At 46.1% G+C, this 14,019-nt stretch overlaps 1 protein-coding gene across 9 annotated transcripts in view; it reads left to right on the top strand.

Annotated features, from left to right (window-relative positions):
- Nucleotides 1-14,019, top strand: part of PRRC2B (proline rich coiled-coil 2B) — a 45,161-nt gene that overhangs the window by 3,808 nt on the left and 27,334 nt on the right. For 7 of the 9 annotated variants that reach the window (XR_007907806.1, XM_051808214.1, XM_051808218.1 and 4 more), the window contains exons 2-5: nucleotides 9,648-9,815; nucleotides 10,743-10,920; nucleotides 11,114-11,216; nucleotides 12,168-12,240. Coding sequence is in view for 8 of the 9 variants with exons in the window: in XM_051808214.1 (XP_051664174.1) it covers nucleotides 9,701-9,815; nucleotides 10,743-10,920; nucleotides 11,114-11,216; nucleotides 12,168-12,240 (469 nt within the window). In the remaining variant the exon portion in view is untranslated. The remainder of the gene's footprint in view (nucleotides 1-9,647; nucleotides 9,816-10,742; nucleotides 10,921-11,113; nucleotides 11,217-12,167; nucleotides 12,241-14,019) is intronic. The other 2 variants (XM_051808215.1, XM_051808216.1) reach the window with 1 other exon arrangement.

Below are 14,019 nucleotides of genomic sequence, written 5' to 3'. Positions count from 1 at the left end.
GGTTTGTTTTGTATTTACCTGTGGCATTGGTTGCTTGTGAAGCTGCTTGACTTGCAGTGCTGTGGGGTCTGTGGGGACAGGAGGTGCTTTTGAGATTTTATAAGGTGTATATGCAGTTCTGCAGTTCTTGCACCCAAATTCAGTGTCTGTGTTTTGGTTCTGAACTCTTGAATTTTTCAGGAAAGTTTTGATAAGCTGGAAGGGGCGAGAGAGCTCACTGTTACACCTTTAAGAGACTAGAGGTATGAATTTGGGGAGAACTGATGAAAAGAATCGTACCTTGAGTGAAAGGGAAGAGGTAATGGCCAGGTTTGAAATGTGCAAACGTGGTGGAGGAGGTGAAGGTGAGCTTGGTGTAAATGTGAAGAAATACAGGAAAAATAACCAGGAAGAAAGCAAAGACTTGCTAACAGCCCCCCAGGATCTGGCCAAGAGGACCACTCTGTTGGGCTGTAGTTCTTCAGATGTCTGCCAGGCTTCCATTAGCTGTTGGGAGCAGCCTCAACAGCCTTTAGATTTCAGGTGGGTGGCACTTAAGAGGAGTAAACTACCTAGTATTTGTGGAGTTAGCACCCTTAAGGAAGAGATTTGGTGGAGGAACCCTTCCTGGGTAGCCATTGAGACATTTAGGCAGGAGTTGTAGTGATGGTGCTCCAAGCACTGAATACAGACAGATTTGAAGAGCTTGCATTGGGACTTTGCCTCCCCCAGGCACTTCTTGTGTGGGAATATAGCCTTTTGGTTGTTGTTTTTTTTTTTTTTGCAAGAGTTCTGCTGTGGGGTAAGTTCTTCAGCTCTTCCTACCTGTATGTGGGCTGGGAGGTTGTACAGAAGCCTTGAGTGATCTTGTTCAGCATTGGGAGTGGGCTGTGAAGCAGGCAGGGGAGTAGGGACATGTTCAAGAGATGTCTCTTCATGGCTACAATAGTATGAAGTATGGTTTTATCTTTTATTGAAATAACCAAAGAATCGAGTTCCCACCTAGCAATTGAAGCTTCAAGAGCTGTCATTCAGAAACGGATTCATGAGATCTTGAGTGTTGGTATGGTGTTGGTGTTCTGCATCAACAACACTAGAGCAAAGTGTTGCCTCTAGTGAGGCCTGTGATCCTGTTGCAGCAAAAGCAGTGGATGGGATGGCTCATTTAGGAGGTGTTTGCAGCATTCCCCATCCCAGCATGCAGAGACCTGCTCCTCCAGAACTCTTCTGGAGCAGGGCTTCATGCTGCTGCTGGCCCCACAGCATCAGGAAGGCAGGCAGTGTGATTCAGAGCGTAGTTTTCAACCCCAGAAAGTAGGAGATGAAGGCTCTATTTCTTGCTCTGCTGCTTAGCAGAGCTGCAGAGTTCTGTGGTGTCGTTTTCCTATCTGGAAGCTGAAGTGATGACGCTTACACACCTTGTCAGTTATGCACTGCAAATATCTATGTAAATTAAAGCATCTGTGAAATGTTTTCACTTCCTGTCTGGCTCGGGGTAGTCCAGATGTCCTGGGCATAGCCCGGGTTACTGAGCTCTCCAGAAGAGCTAAAGCTTCCTAAAGATGTCTAAAGCTCCTTTCTTAGGAGGACTGAATCACGCTGCTGTAAGGTGCTTTCCTACCGCTTTGTCCCTCTGTCCCTTTCCCATCAGATTCCTGTTAGCATCCTTGGCATTCATTTGTGGTGCAAATGGCTTCTATGAATAGGCTTCCTGCAAGGAGAATTGCTGTGCAATGCTGCATTGCCCTGATGCTGTTAAAATTGGGGAACCCGGAGGAAGGCTTGCTTGGAAGCTTCAGTATCTGCAGTGTTTATGAACTGCAGGCTTGTCTGGACTGCTTGACATCTTATTAATGGTTTGAACCGGCTGCCTCGGTCCTGATGGCTGTGGGAATTGGGAGAAATCTGATAGAAAAGAGCTATTCAGCTCTTGCCAGGGCAGCTTTGTACCCTGCAGTGTGAGTACCTGCCAGAGGAGCTCCCAGCAGCACCCTGGGGAGGAACAGGACTGGAGGGATCTGCTCAGCAGGGGTGTACAGGAACCTCTGCCTTGCCTGTGCAGTGAGGGATTGGCATTTACGACCTGCAGATGAATAGCACTGGCTTTTATCTCTTCATAAAGATAACCCTCTGTGCATAACCTGAGTGGGAGCTGAGGCCCTGAAGTCAGCAGGCAGCTTCAGAGTGCAGAGAGGTGACCAGAGCCCAGATTTGGTAGTGAGGCCCATCGGGCACAAGGTAAACATCCACCTCCCTGTTCCAGTGTGATGCTTCCTGAGACTGCAGAGAAAACAGAGCAGCTTACTCAACAGCTGATGGCATTTGTGTGGAAAGAGCTGTATCTGTTCCTGAAAAAAGGACTGTTTAACCCAAAGCACTGCCAGCTTTGCTCTGATTTCATCTCTTGGAGCTGTGACATCTCTAATTTCCTCTCTGGTTGTTTGCTATAAAATTTATGTTCACTACTGAGAGACAGAATAAGTTGCTGAGCTTGGGACCAGGTGAAGGATTAGTGAAATGTTTGACAGAGAATTATTATTCCAGTGGCCAGTTGTGGCCTTGGCTGTGTAGGGCTGTGTAGGGTTGTGTAGGGTGAGGTGTGTCTCATGGTTTGGAGGCTCAAGTTTGGGTTCTGGAGCTGGCAGCACACTGGTGTTTCACCTGTGCTACTCTTACTGTGTCTCACCTGGGTTATGTGGGTATCATTGCTGTGATGACTTCTAAAAGTCTGTGTTGCAGAAGTCTCAGGGCTAAGGGAATTTCATGACCTTAACATGCAGTGAACAACCTCTTCCACTGGAAGAGGCTGTTCTGGATGTGGCAGGTGCTGCTGCAGTGCATTCCTTCCTCGTTTGACTCATCTTTGCAACTTCTCCTTTGTGATCGAGAGCTACATTTTCTCTGAGGATCTTGGCATGGAGGTTTGGTGGCTGGGGTAGGGACCTGAGCTCTGAGACTTCTTACTCTCTGTGGTGTTAGTTAAGCAAACTGTTCCTCTGCCTTGGTTACCCAGGTAAAATAGGACTGATAGTACCAGCCCTGTTACCTACCCATCAGGAGATCCCTACCAGCTACTCACAGTCTGTTGCTGTTGCTCAGATACCTAAATGCCCAGTTTACCTTACAGTTCAGCTGAATGTTGCCAGGAGCTTTCTGAACAAGTTTTGCCAACGGAGCATTATGCCAGGTATTCCTTTAGTATTTGGATTTAAACTGCTCACTTGTGATCAGCTTCCTTGCTCTGGCATTGAGGGAGCAGGATGTTGTATCTGTGTGTTCCCTCTGGACATTCACATCTCAGAGGAACTGGAGCAGGGCAGAGTGGAAGGCAGAATCACTTTGGAGGCTGTGGGTAGTGTGTTTTCAGCTCTGGGCTTTGCTTGTGGAAGAACCAGAACTAAAGTACAACTTAAGTACAAATCTTTAGATTTACACTTGAATATGAGCCTTGTTGGGCAGGCAGTTCACAGAGATCATGAGGTTGCTTCCCTTTCCTCTTGTAGCAGAGGGGTTGAGATATGGATCTTTTGAGGCCACGGATGGTTCTTGCTGAACTGAGTTGCACTGTCCTCCCCGGGTTTTGCCTCTGAAATGTGAAAAGGCAAAGAAATAGGCTCCTTTATTTCTACTGTGTCTTGTTGCAGAAGTACCTGCCAGGAGGTCAGGAAGTCAGAGCCTGATGGTGCTGGGTCCTGCCTTGTTTGATGTCTTCACGGCCTGGATGAGAGGGCAGGGAGTGTAATGTTGGTAGCTGATGCCTGCAGGTTGTTCCACGAGATACCTTCCTGCTTCCCTGCAGCATTCAGCTCTTGATTCTGAGGGATGATAAGAAAGCCCTGCAGCACTTCCTCTTGGGTTGGAGATAAGGTTATACCTTCCTGACAAGCTGGCACGAGCGAGCGGGTCAGTTCCTCCTTTACAGCATGATGGGGCAGATGGGTAGGAAACTGGCTCTGTTTCTCTGGAGGGCTGTTGTAGAGAGACACTCCTTTCAAGGAAAGGATTAACTGCACACCTTTGGTTTTCTGTTACTTGAAAAGGAGGGGGAGTTTCATGAGCACAGGATCTCACAAGTACTTTCTGTGGGCTGTGGACCAGCTTTCTGATGGGATTTTTTTTGCTCTGTGCCATAGTCTTGCATACTCAGGATGAACTATTTCTTTGTCTGCATCCTCAATTACTGGAGGTCAGGGCTCCTTTCCAGGGTGTGGCATTGTCTGTCCAGCCAGCACAGAAGGGACCACAGAACTCGTTAATGTTTTTGTGTAAATACAATTGAGCTATTCTCCAGACCCCGATCTGCTTTATCTGTTTTACAGTAAGTTACAATTCCACCCTTTCTGGCTGCCTTTCTCTGCCTGCCTTCCCAGCACTGGAAAAGCTGTTCAGCAGAGAGGTGAAGCTTCTGTATTTTACAGGCCAGATCTGGGATTGCAAAGATCTGTTTTCTCTAGAGCTGTGCAGTGATTTAGTGACAGTAGTTGTGATTCCCAACCTGTTGGTCCATTTAAAAGAGGGCAGCAGGTGAGCTTGGTGAAGACAGAACTGAGAAAATGAGGTTGTGTTACAGGACATGCCCTTTCTGTCTCCCCTGTCATGTTTTATCTCTGCCTGTAGAGCCCCACAGCACAGAGTTAATAACAGATCCACTGTCCAGAAGGCTCTGCCTCCCCTCTTCATGGTCCTGCTCTGTGCCTCAAATCCCAGGAAGCTTGGCACAGAGAGAGGTCTGATGATGGGGCTGGACAGCAGGCAAGCCTGGCAGACAACCTCCAGCCTCCAGTACTGCTTGGCTAACAACATATCTCTGCAATAAATCATGGGAGATATGATCCTGTTCTCCCACTCCCTGTTTTTACAGGAGACAGGGTTCATGGGAAATGCAGAGAGAAGGTGGAATTGTGCAGGATTAAAGGAACTGGTACCATCAAATACATCTATTGAGCTTGTGAATCAGGAGCTTGGTGATGGGGTGTTTTATCTCTTCTCTGCACTGCAGACTCCTGACTTGCTTCTCCCTATCTGGCAGGATTTGGTGCCATTTTCTGACACCACATTTGGTGCTACATCCAGATCTTGGCAGGTCCTTTTTCAGGTGTACCAGCAAATCTTGGCAGCTCCCTCTGGAAATAATTCAATAGAATGACAGTGAGCAGTTTCTTGTGGCTTAGACTCTTGCTGCAACCTCTGCCTGCTGCACAGCTCTTCTGATTGATCCTGTTGGCTTTGTACTTGTATGCTGATATTCTCCTGTTGCTCCCCTCCTTATTAAGCAATGTCTCCTGGGAACTGAGTTCATCTGGTAGGCTGATGATCCATGCCTGGCCCAGACAGGGTCTTCTGAAGGATATTAGTGCATCTGACACCAAGCCCCTGGGCAGGTGATCACACTGTTTCACCAAAGCCCTTCCAAGGGCAGCCAGTGGTGTCTTTCATTGCTGAGGCAGGTGGTGAATGTTTCACAAATAGGTGGTTCTTGGTGGGACAGGTTCCCGGAGAAGTAGTGGTATTTCTCTGTTGACAGATAAATGTTGAGCTCTGGAGGTATCAGCAAAATTGACTGTGTGTATTTAAAGAAGAATGAACACCACTAACTTCCTGTAAAACTATACTGTGTTTTTTAAAAGGTTTCACGTTACTAGTATCATGTATTTCAGTTTAACATCAACTCCAAACACTTCTCTCTTCTGAAAGTACTGTTCAGCTTTTCCAACCTGTGAGTTTCTGAACAATTTGTATAAAGTTTCAGGTCAAAAATCATCCTGCTTGTGGAGAAAAACCTTTTCACTGTTAATCTCCATCCTGGTGCTTTGTTTTGTGTTAGTGACTGCTACTGTGAAGTGAGCAAGGACTGAAGGTCTGCAGTAGTCTTGGATCCTTTGCCCCAGTGATTGTGCTCAGTGTAGAGCTCAGTGGTGTACGAGCAGCTGAAGTGATTCCTTCTAGTGTGTGTGTTACCTTTCAGAAGTCTGTTTGCCCTGCTCAGCTAAGGCTGGCTGACTTCCAGGTACTCCAGCTCCATTGAAGTCTTGTGATTAAAACACCAGCAGCCCAGCCTCCTGCATACATAGATTTACAAAGAGCTTTGCAGACAATCCTGTTTGTCAGGAATCTCTCCCTTTGGCCGTGTTTTCAGCTCGGGGGTTTCCAGTTGTTACCAGTGCCAGTAACTCAAGGTTTTCATGGGGTTTTTTTTGCAGGACAGGCTCGATAGATCCCTGCTGTAGCTCCAAGACTTACATACTTATTAATCTAATGTCTTTAAGACATTAAAATGTCTTAAAATGTCATTGTTGCTCTCTGGATTAGAACATACCCCTTCAAAAGTCAGTTAGACAGGGTCAGTACCCAAACATCAGATCCAGGGCAACACAAAGTGGACATGAAGACGTGGGAACAGTGGAGCTCTCTGCCCAGGAAGTGGTTCTGGTGCAGTTATTTGTACCCTGGGGTCTCTAATGGAACTGGTCATACTGCAGTATTTTGTGATTCCTCTGAGCCATTCAGTATTTTGCACTCTGGTGCTGTCCCTTGATATAACAGTAGACATTGCTAGTCCTGCAAATGGGAAGAGCTAAGCTGTGTACTAAAGCTGATAGCAAACTTTCCCCAGAAGAGCTCTATAAACCCAGAGAGAAACCTTGCAGAAATGCTGGGGATTGATTTATTTTTGATTTCTCTGTAATGGGATATTGCTTTCTTCAGGGTCAGCTCTCGGGCTCGGGAACCCTGAGCACAGGTCAGTGGCTCTGCCGGCGCTGTCAGTATTCGGTTGTCAGCATTGGCATGTGCCTTGTGGTTCCATGCTCTCCTAATAAGGAGCATGCAGGCAGGCAGGTCAGTTGTAAATGAACTCGATTTTTATCAGAAATGGCTGTGCTCTGCAAGACTAGAAGGCCTGTATGATCCCTGCCCGGATTCCCTGCGTGACTGTGCCATGGGGAGATGGTCGATAGTCGAGCATCGTGCCAGCCCTGGGAGGCTCTGTGGCCTCTCTGAAGTGCTGTGGGTGACCTGGGTGCCAAGTGATTCCACTGGCCAATACACCCCTGGGTCTGCAGCTGGCTGGGATGGGCAGCAGGGTCCTGCCTGGGCTCTGATCCGGCTCAGTGCTGTATGGAAATTGCTTCACCTCTCCATGGACTCGCTTCCCCCTTTGGAGCACACACACACATACCACACAGACAAAGCTGTGTTTCACATTCAGCTTCAAAGCATTGAAGGAGTTCAAAGTAAATCTCATTTATCCAGACAGCAGTTGTGGCTGTCCCAGAAAGTTTGACAAGGGGCTTTATCCCGACATGTCCCCAGCTCTTCTGTTCTCAAGTGGTTGTTTATTCCTCCCTCATCCTTTTAATGATATAAGATGTAATCAAGAGGCAGCTGAGACCCGGTTACATAACTGTTGTCAGGGTTTCTCTTTGGCTGCATGGCCCTGTGTGCTGTTTGCACACTGACTTTCAGGAACTCGGGGATTTTCTGTTAACCAGATAACTCCTGAACCTGATATGGTAGGTGGTTTGTTGTTATTGGGTTTTTTTAAATACCTGCTAATATTAATCTGGTTTAAGTTTTCTAAACCTCAACCTGGATTTTCTTGGGTTTATTGTGAGGTTGGTACAGGATTGACGTGGTTTGTTTAGACCCCAAGTCAGGCTCCCTCTGCAAGGCTCAATATACCTGTAAAAGCAGGTGGCTGTGCTCTTGCCAGCACAGCACCCTCTGCTATTCCCTCTGCTCTGGGCCTCCCCACAGTTCTGCCTGTTCAAACAGCTCATTGTTCTCAGTCCAACTTCTGCTTTCCTGCCAAGTTTGTGCTAATCAGTGTGTTTTCTCTCCTTTTCTCTTTTATGTCTGTCCTACTAATAAAATACAGTGTAAATGGCTAAGTGAGGGAGGAGCTGTTGTTTTCTTTGGCACATGGAGGCCATCTGAGCAAAGATGGAACCAGACTGAAGCCAAAGATCATTTGCTACTCAGCAGGCAAAGGTGCCTCAAGGCTTCCAGCCAGCCCTGTTGCCTCCATGGGCCTTCATGCTGCAGCTCCCTGTGGTGGTCCAGCAGAGATGCTCTGAGGGGCATCTTGTGGAGCCTGGTGTTTTTCCTGAGCATCCCATGGATGCTGTTACTGAGTGACAGAAGATTTCCTCTGTCCCTGACCACGCTACCTTAGCACACAGAGTCCATGGATTCTTGCTCCTGACAGGCCTGATTTAAATCCTGCAATATGAGAACAAACACTGTGTTGCCAGGTTTATTGGTCAGACACTTGTCCCCTGGTAGCAGCCTTTAGATGGCCTTTACTTGGCCAGTTGCAGTTGGCACTACATTCCCAGTCTGGCTGTATCCAGCATGTTTGCAGTCTGTGCTTTGGTTTGTACATAATGTGTGGTGCACTAATCCTCTTACCTGGAAATCATGTTTGATAAGGCCTTGCTGGTGGGAGTTGTAGCCTCTGGTCAGACACAGTTTCTTTCAGAAAGAGTGATTTCTGTCTATGTTGGAAAAATGCTTTCAGCTTGATGAATTTCAGAAAGTGTGAGGGGTGGGAAGGTCGGACATGTATCACATTTTGTTACTTCAACACAGAGTTGAAACCCTAAGATGGGACCTAGCAGATGGTATAATAAAACTGCCAGCAGTTTTAGGCTTGAAGTGGAGACTTTACAACAAGAAATCGGGAAATCTAAATTATGTGTGAAAAGGTTAGATTAAGCTCCTAGATTTGAGAAAATTGAGAACAGAATTATGCTTTAAAAAAAATGAAAGAAAGGTCAACTGAAAGTAAGCAAAGTGTCTTTTCTGACATAGAAGTTGATGTGCATTGCCCATGTTTCAGCTTTGTCCCAGGCTCCAAGAGCCAAAATGTGGAAGTAAAGAGACTCCCTCATGATGGGTGTTAATCACAGCGTGTTGTGCCAGCAAAGATCAGAGTGAAAAATTAACAAACCACATCCATTGTGAAAAAGATACTTAAAGCTAAAAGTGGTGTTCAAGGTGCCAGCAACAGAGAAATGTAATTTTTTTGGTGTTTTCAGGAATCATAGTAGAAGGGCTGAACCCACAGGCTCAAGAGTCTGAATCTGGTACATAACTCACTCTCAAGGCCAGCTAACGGGGAAAGGGAATTTGAAGAAAGAATTCTGTTGCCTTCAGTTGATGGTATCAAAGCATTAATTGCTGGTATAAGTCATTAGCTGTGGCTGGTGTGGAACCATAATCTAAACATTAGAAACCTGTCTGCCAGTGCTTCAGTGGGAAACCCAGTGATAAATTCTGTGGTATAAGATACAGTGCTTTTCTGTCATTTATGTTTAGGAATCCTTGTGTTTTGCTGCTTATTGTTAGACTTACTCCTTTAAAGCAAGGACTGTGTTGACCTCTCATGTGTTCTCATACTTGAAGAAGCTCACCTCTTTCAGTGCTGGAGTGGCAGGAAAACATGACGCTGTGAGAAGTGTGTTCCTGCAGTTCTTTTAATTCAGTTTGCGAATCTTAAAGCCCGCAAGCTTCTTGTGACTAAAGAGGAGGGAGTTAAAACCCTGTAACTTGGTGTGCGTGCTCACTGAATATCTGCAGTTCTAGCTGTCGTGTGTGCTTTACTTTTTACTTCTCTGTGGCTGAATAATCTGTTTGATGGTGTTCTCCTGGTTCTCTTTCACTAAAAGGCAGATCGGGAGCGGCGCAGAGAAATTTCCTTACTAGATGACATTTCATCGCAATGTCCGATCGTTTGGGGCAAATAACCAAGGGAAAGGATGGGAAAAGCAAGTACTCGACTCTCAGCCTGTTTGATAAGTATAAAGGAAAGTCAATAGAAGCTATCAGAACTACAGGTAAGAAGCACCCTCAGAAAGCTCCTTTCGGTGTGTTCCCAAGGGTGTTGTTGCAAAGCTGTTCAGGTTGTTGGCCCTGTGGGGAGGGTGCCCAGTGGGTCACAGCTGGGGTGCAGAGTGTTTGGGCTGGTGTCTAAACCTGTGTTTCATTAAAACTTCAAGGAAAGTGCCCATGGCACTTGGTGTTGCTCTTATTGTAGAGACATGGAGGAAGGACACAGGACAGCTGGGGGCTGTTGGCCTTTTTGTTTAGCCTGTGTCCTTGCTGCTGAGTGGGCAGGTGGCAAACTTGAGTGAAAACCTTACCAGGGCCTTAGGCTGTGCCAGGACAGGGCAGTTGAGCTGAGTGAAGTGCCTTAAACTGGTCAGACCTTTTCTGAGGAGAGTCAAGGACTGAAGGCCGCCTGAGTTGGTTTTGCAGCAGAAATGTGACCAGAAGTATATGGTGGGGTCAAAAAAATGAATCTTGCCTGGGCTGGCTCTGGATTTAGTGTGATAGTAGAAAACAAAAACCAAAATACCTTTTTAATAAATGTGGTCTCTGGTGGGTAGAGCTGGCAGATCTAGACCTGGGGACTCCTGGATTAGGTTACCAATTGGTCTGCTAAGAGCTGGAGTTGAGTGGCTGTTTCCCCAAGCTTTGAAGGGGTGGTGCTGCTTCTCCTTGGTGAAATGAAAGAGGAGGGTTTGCACAGGTAGCTAGAAGACTCTGTGAGCACTTCTCTAGAGGAGAATTATTTCTCCTTCCCTCCCACTGTGGGAGCTGTTTGCCAGCTGCTACAACAGACGGTCCTGTGGGAAACGACCTGTGTGTTGACATAGCAGCAGCAGTTCTGTTGGGACTGCACCCAGCCACAGTATCCTAATTAAGATTACTTATCTGGCAGGATACAGCCCTCTAACCTGCTGCTGTTCCTTTCTCACTAGTTATTCCTAGACATGGCTTACAGAGTCTTGGGAAAGTTGCTGCTGCCCGGCGCATGCCACCTCCTGCAAATTTGCCTAGCTTGAAGTCTGAGAACAAAGGAAACGACCCCAACATCATTATAGTACCCAAGGACGGTACAGGATGGGCAAACAAGCAGGATCAGCCAGACCAAAAGAGGTTGGTGGAGTGAATCTCTGGTAATTTTGTCAGCGCTGCCATGCTGTGTGTTGGACCCTAGTGATCAGTTCTTTATTGTCCATGCCAATGTAGAGCCAATGTTTTAGCTTGATCTTTTAGCAGCTGCCATGTTGCCAGAGTTGTTTTGTTGCTCTCTTTCCCCTGTGATCTCACCTCTGCTGTCTCTGCTCAGTTCCAGTGCGACGGCTGCACAGCTGCAGGAGTCGCTGCCGCAGCAGGGTTTGCAGAAATCTGTCTCCAATTTACAGAAGCCGACACAGTCAATCAGTCAGGAGGTAGGTGCAGCTGGTCTCTGACTGCCACCCTGCTTCCCCTGTCCCCAGGCAGCCTGGGGGTTTTCTTTAATTGCCTGTGTTGCCTTGCACAAGTAAGAACAGCTCCCGTATAATCAATTCTCATGGAATTGACCCTCTAGAGTCCCAAGTTACTGTGCTGTGTTGCATTTAAGAGTATAATTCTGTGTATGTTACTTCTGTGTCTCTCAAATGTGTGCAAAAAGTCTAGTTGAGGTCTAGAAAAAACCAATTAAACTGTAGGATAGCTGGTTAGCACTTCTAAACTGTGTTACTTTGGGTCTAATTCAAGTGTCACATGGTGACAACAGACCCAGTGCTTGCTCCCAGACTTGATAGAAAGAGATCAGGTCATGTGGGAGAAGTCACCAGTGTCAGGACCTGAAAAAGCTACTAGCAAGTAAGAAGCTGCCCTAGAGAGTGCAGGGACCTGTCCCTCATGCTGTAGATTTCACACTTTGAGTTTTAAAAAATTTCCCAGCCCTCGAGGTTCAGAGAAATCACAACAGGGGTTATGATTTGAAGGGAATAGTGGTTAATGCATGAGAAAGTAGGGTAACCTTCAAGCTGAGGTGTAGCATGGAACAAACCTAGGAGATTGAGAGAGAACATTTGGGTAAATGCAGCAGAACAAAGGGAAAACCTGATTAGAGTGAGGTAAACAAGAGAAATGGTGTGAGTTGGTGAAGATGAGCTGGGGAGACATTAGGGCAGAGAAGAGGATTTTTGCTGTAGCACTGTAGTACACTGGAGTGGGGAACAGCTGACTTTAGCCCCAACAAGATGAGGGAGACCTGGGGTATCGAGTGGTATCTGATGGGTGATCTGGAGGTCTGAAAAATAGGAGGTGCCAGCCAGGAAATGAGAAACAGTCGTGAAACTTTGCTGATCTGTGGGTGTTGGGGTTTCTTGTTTGCTTTGTTTTGTTTTCAGAGTACAAATTCAGTGCCAGGTGGACCAAAGTCATGGGCACAGCTGAATGGAAAGCCAGCAGGACAAGAAGGTGGTGAGTATGATAAGCAGAAATGGAGCTGGGTATGTTCCTGCTTCTCCCAGGTAGACATGAGATGGAGTGGACTCCCATTTCTTCCTGCCCTCCCTGTCAGACTGGTGCAGAATGGGACACAGATGTCTTGGTTACAGTGCAGAGAGACCTTACGAGTTTTCTTTTCAGTCTGTGTAATGTGTTGCCTGGAAGGATGCAGGTGCATCTGCTCAGGTCTGCCAGTGCAAGACATGGCTTGAACAGAAAGTGTCTCAGGGCCACACGGAACCAGGGTGATTCTTGCTCTTAGGATGCAGCAGGGAGTACTGGGAGGTGAAGGTTTTGAAGAAGGGAAACATTTGCCCCCTCATCAGCATCTTCTGTCAGTCCAGAGCAGTGTATAGTAAGGATGAGGAAAACTGAGTGAAAGAAGGGAGATTCTCCCTGAGTAACTGTGCTGCTAATGGCTTCTGCTTGACTGAGAATCCTGAAGCAGTGTTAACACGAACTGGGAGTTTAGTTGTCTTCAGATGCATCCATTTCCACACAGGAGGTGGTTTCCAGCTGCACTGAGCACTGCCATTAAAACCATAGTGAGGATAGCAGCTCAGTTCCAGTGTTTTAATGTGAACAGACCTGGAACTGTTCCGTTGTCGAGTGAAATTGCAGAGAGATGTGAAAGAACTGAGAGAGCTGCTGATTGCAGAAACAGAAGGGACAAGTTTACCCTTAATTAAATGAGGCCCTTAGTGAGAGGATGTTTCTCAAAGGCCAAATGTTAAAGCAGAGACTTGTGTTTGCCTGAGGTTAGTGACCAGTGCAAAGACTGTCTTCTTTGCTTAATTGGTACTTTTCCTGCCCAGTCATTTTGAAATCTGATAATCTTAACAGTGTTATTAAAGATTTTTTGAAAACTCATTCTAGGTCACACTTACCAATATAGAGTTCTCAACCCAAGAAAACAGTTGCATATGTGGCTAAGAGCAGCTTAATTAGAAGGTAATTGAATCACAAAAGCATCAGAAATGTGGCTGAAAGGACTTCTTAGACCATCTCATGCTCACACCTCTTCACCAGTGGCATTGAATAGTTGCTTTTCTTTCTAAGCTAATACAGCAGTTTCTAATATTATGGACAAAGAGGAGAGTCTCTTGCTTTTTGCTCTTTTTAAGTCTTACAGCTATAAAATCTTTTTTGGGGGGAGTTTCTTGAAAGACACTTACCTGTGCCATTCTAGCTCAGTGGAATAACACATTTGAAATCAGAACTCGCAGCACTTCTCAGCCACTTCGTGGTGTATTTGGCAAATGTTCTTCTTGAGTATTCTCATGTCTCCAAAATAGCTAAAGGTGTTACATGCAGCAGTTGCAGTGTTTTCCCTGGAAATCTCACATGGGAGGTCTTGTGCAGTGTGTGAATTCCAGAAAGTGGAAGTTACTAAAACCAATCCTTCTTGACTCTTCAGGACAAGGAAGGAGAAAGATAAATGAGACTCTTTTGTCAGGTCTTCAGTACTCACTGCTGATACTTCTAATGTGATAATTCTGAAATGCCCTTTTTAAAGGGAGCATTATCCAAGTAACACTAAGAAACAGTTCTCAAAAAAGCAATTCTTTTAATGTTTAATAGTGCAATAATGCTTGCAATTTCCTTTTATTCAGTGTTATCTTGCCAACAGGTTTAGGAGAACTGCTGTGTTTTGTGTTCCAGTCACTGGCAGATCTTTAGAATTGACAGAAAACTATCATTCTGGGGTGACTGATGACTCAGCAAGACAATTTGACAGTGACTAGAAATGAA

The sequence above is a fragment of the Manacus candei genome, unplaced genomic scaffold (assembly GCF_025592945.1).
Source record: "Manacus candei isolate 608988 ecotype Guabito, Panama unplaced genomic scaffold, ASM2559294v1 h1tg000071l, whole genome shotgun sequence".
Lineage (NCBI taxonomy): Eukaryota > Metazoa > Chordata > Aves > Passeriformes > Pipridae > Manacus > Manacus candei.
The sequence above is the reverse complement of the archived record's forward strand: the minus strand, read 5'-3'. Positions and strand labels throughout refer to the sequence as shown.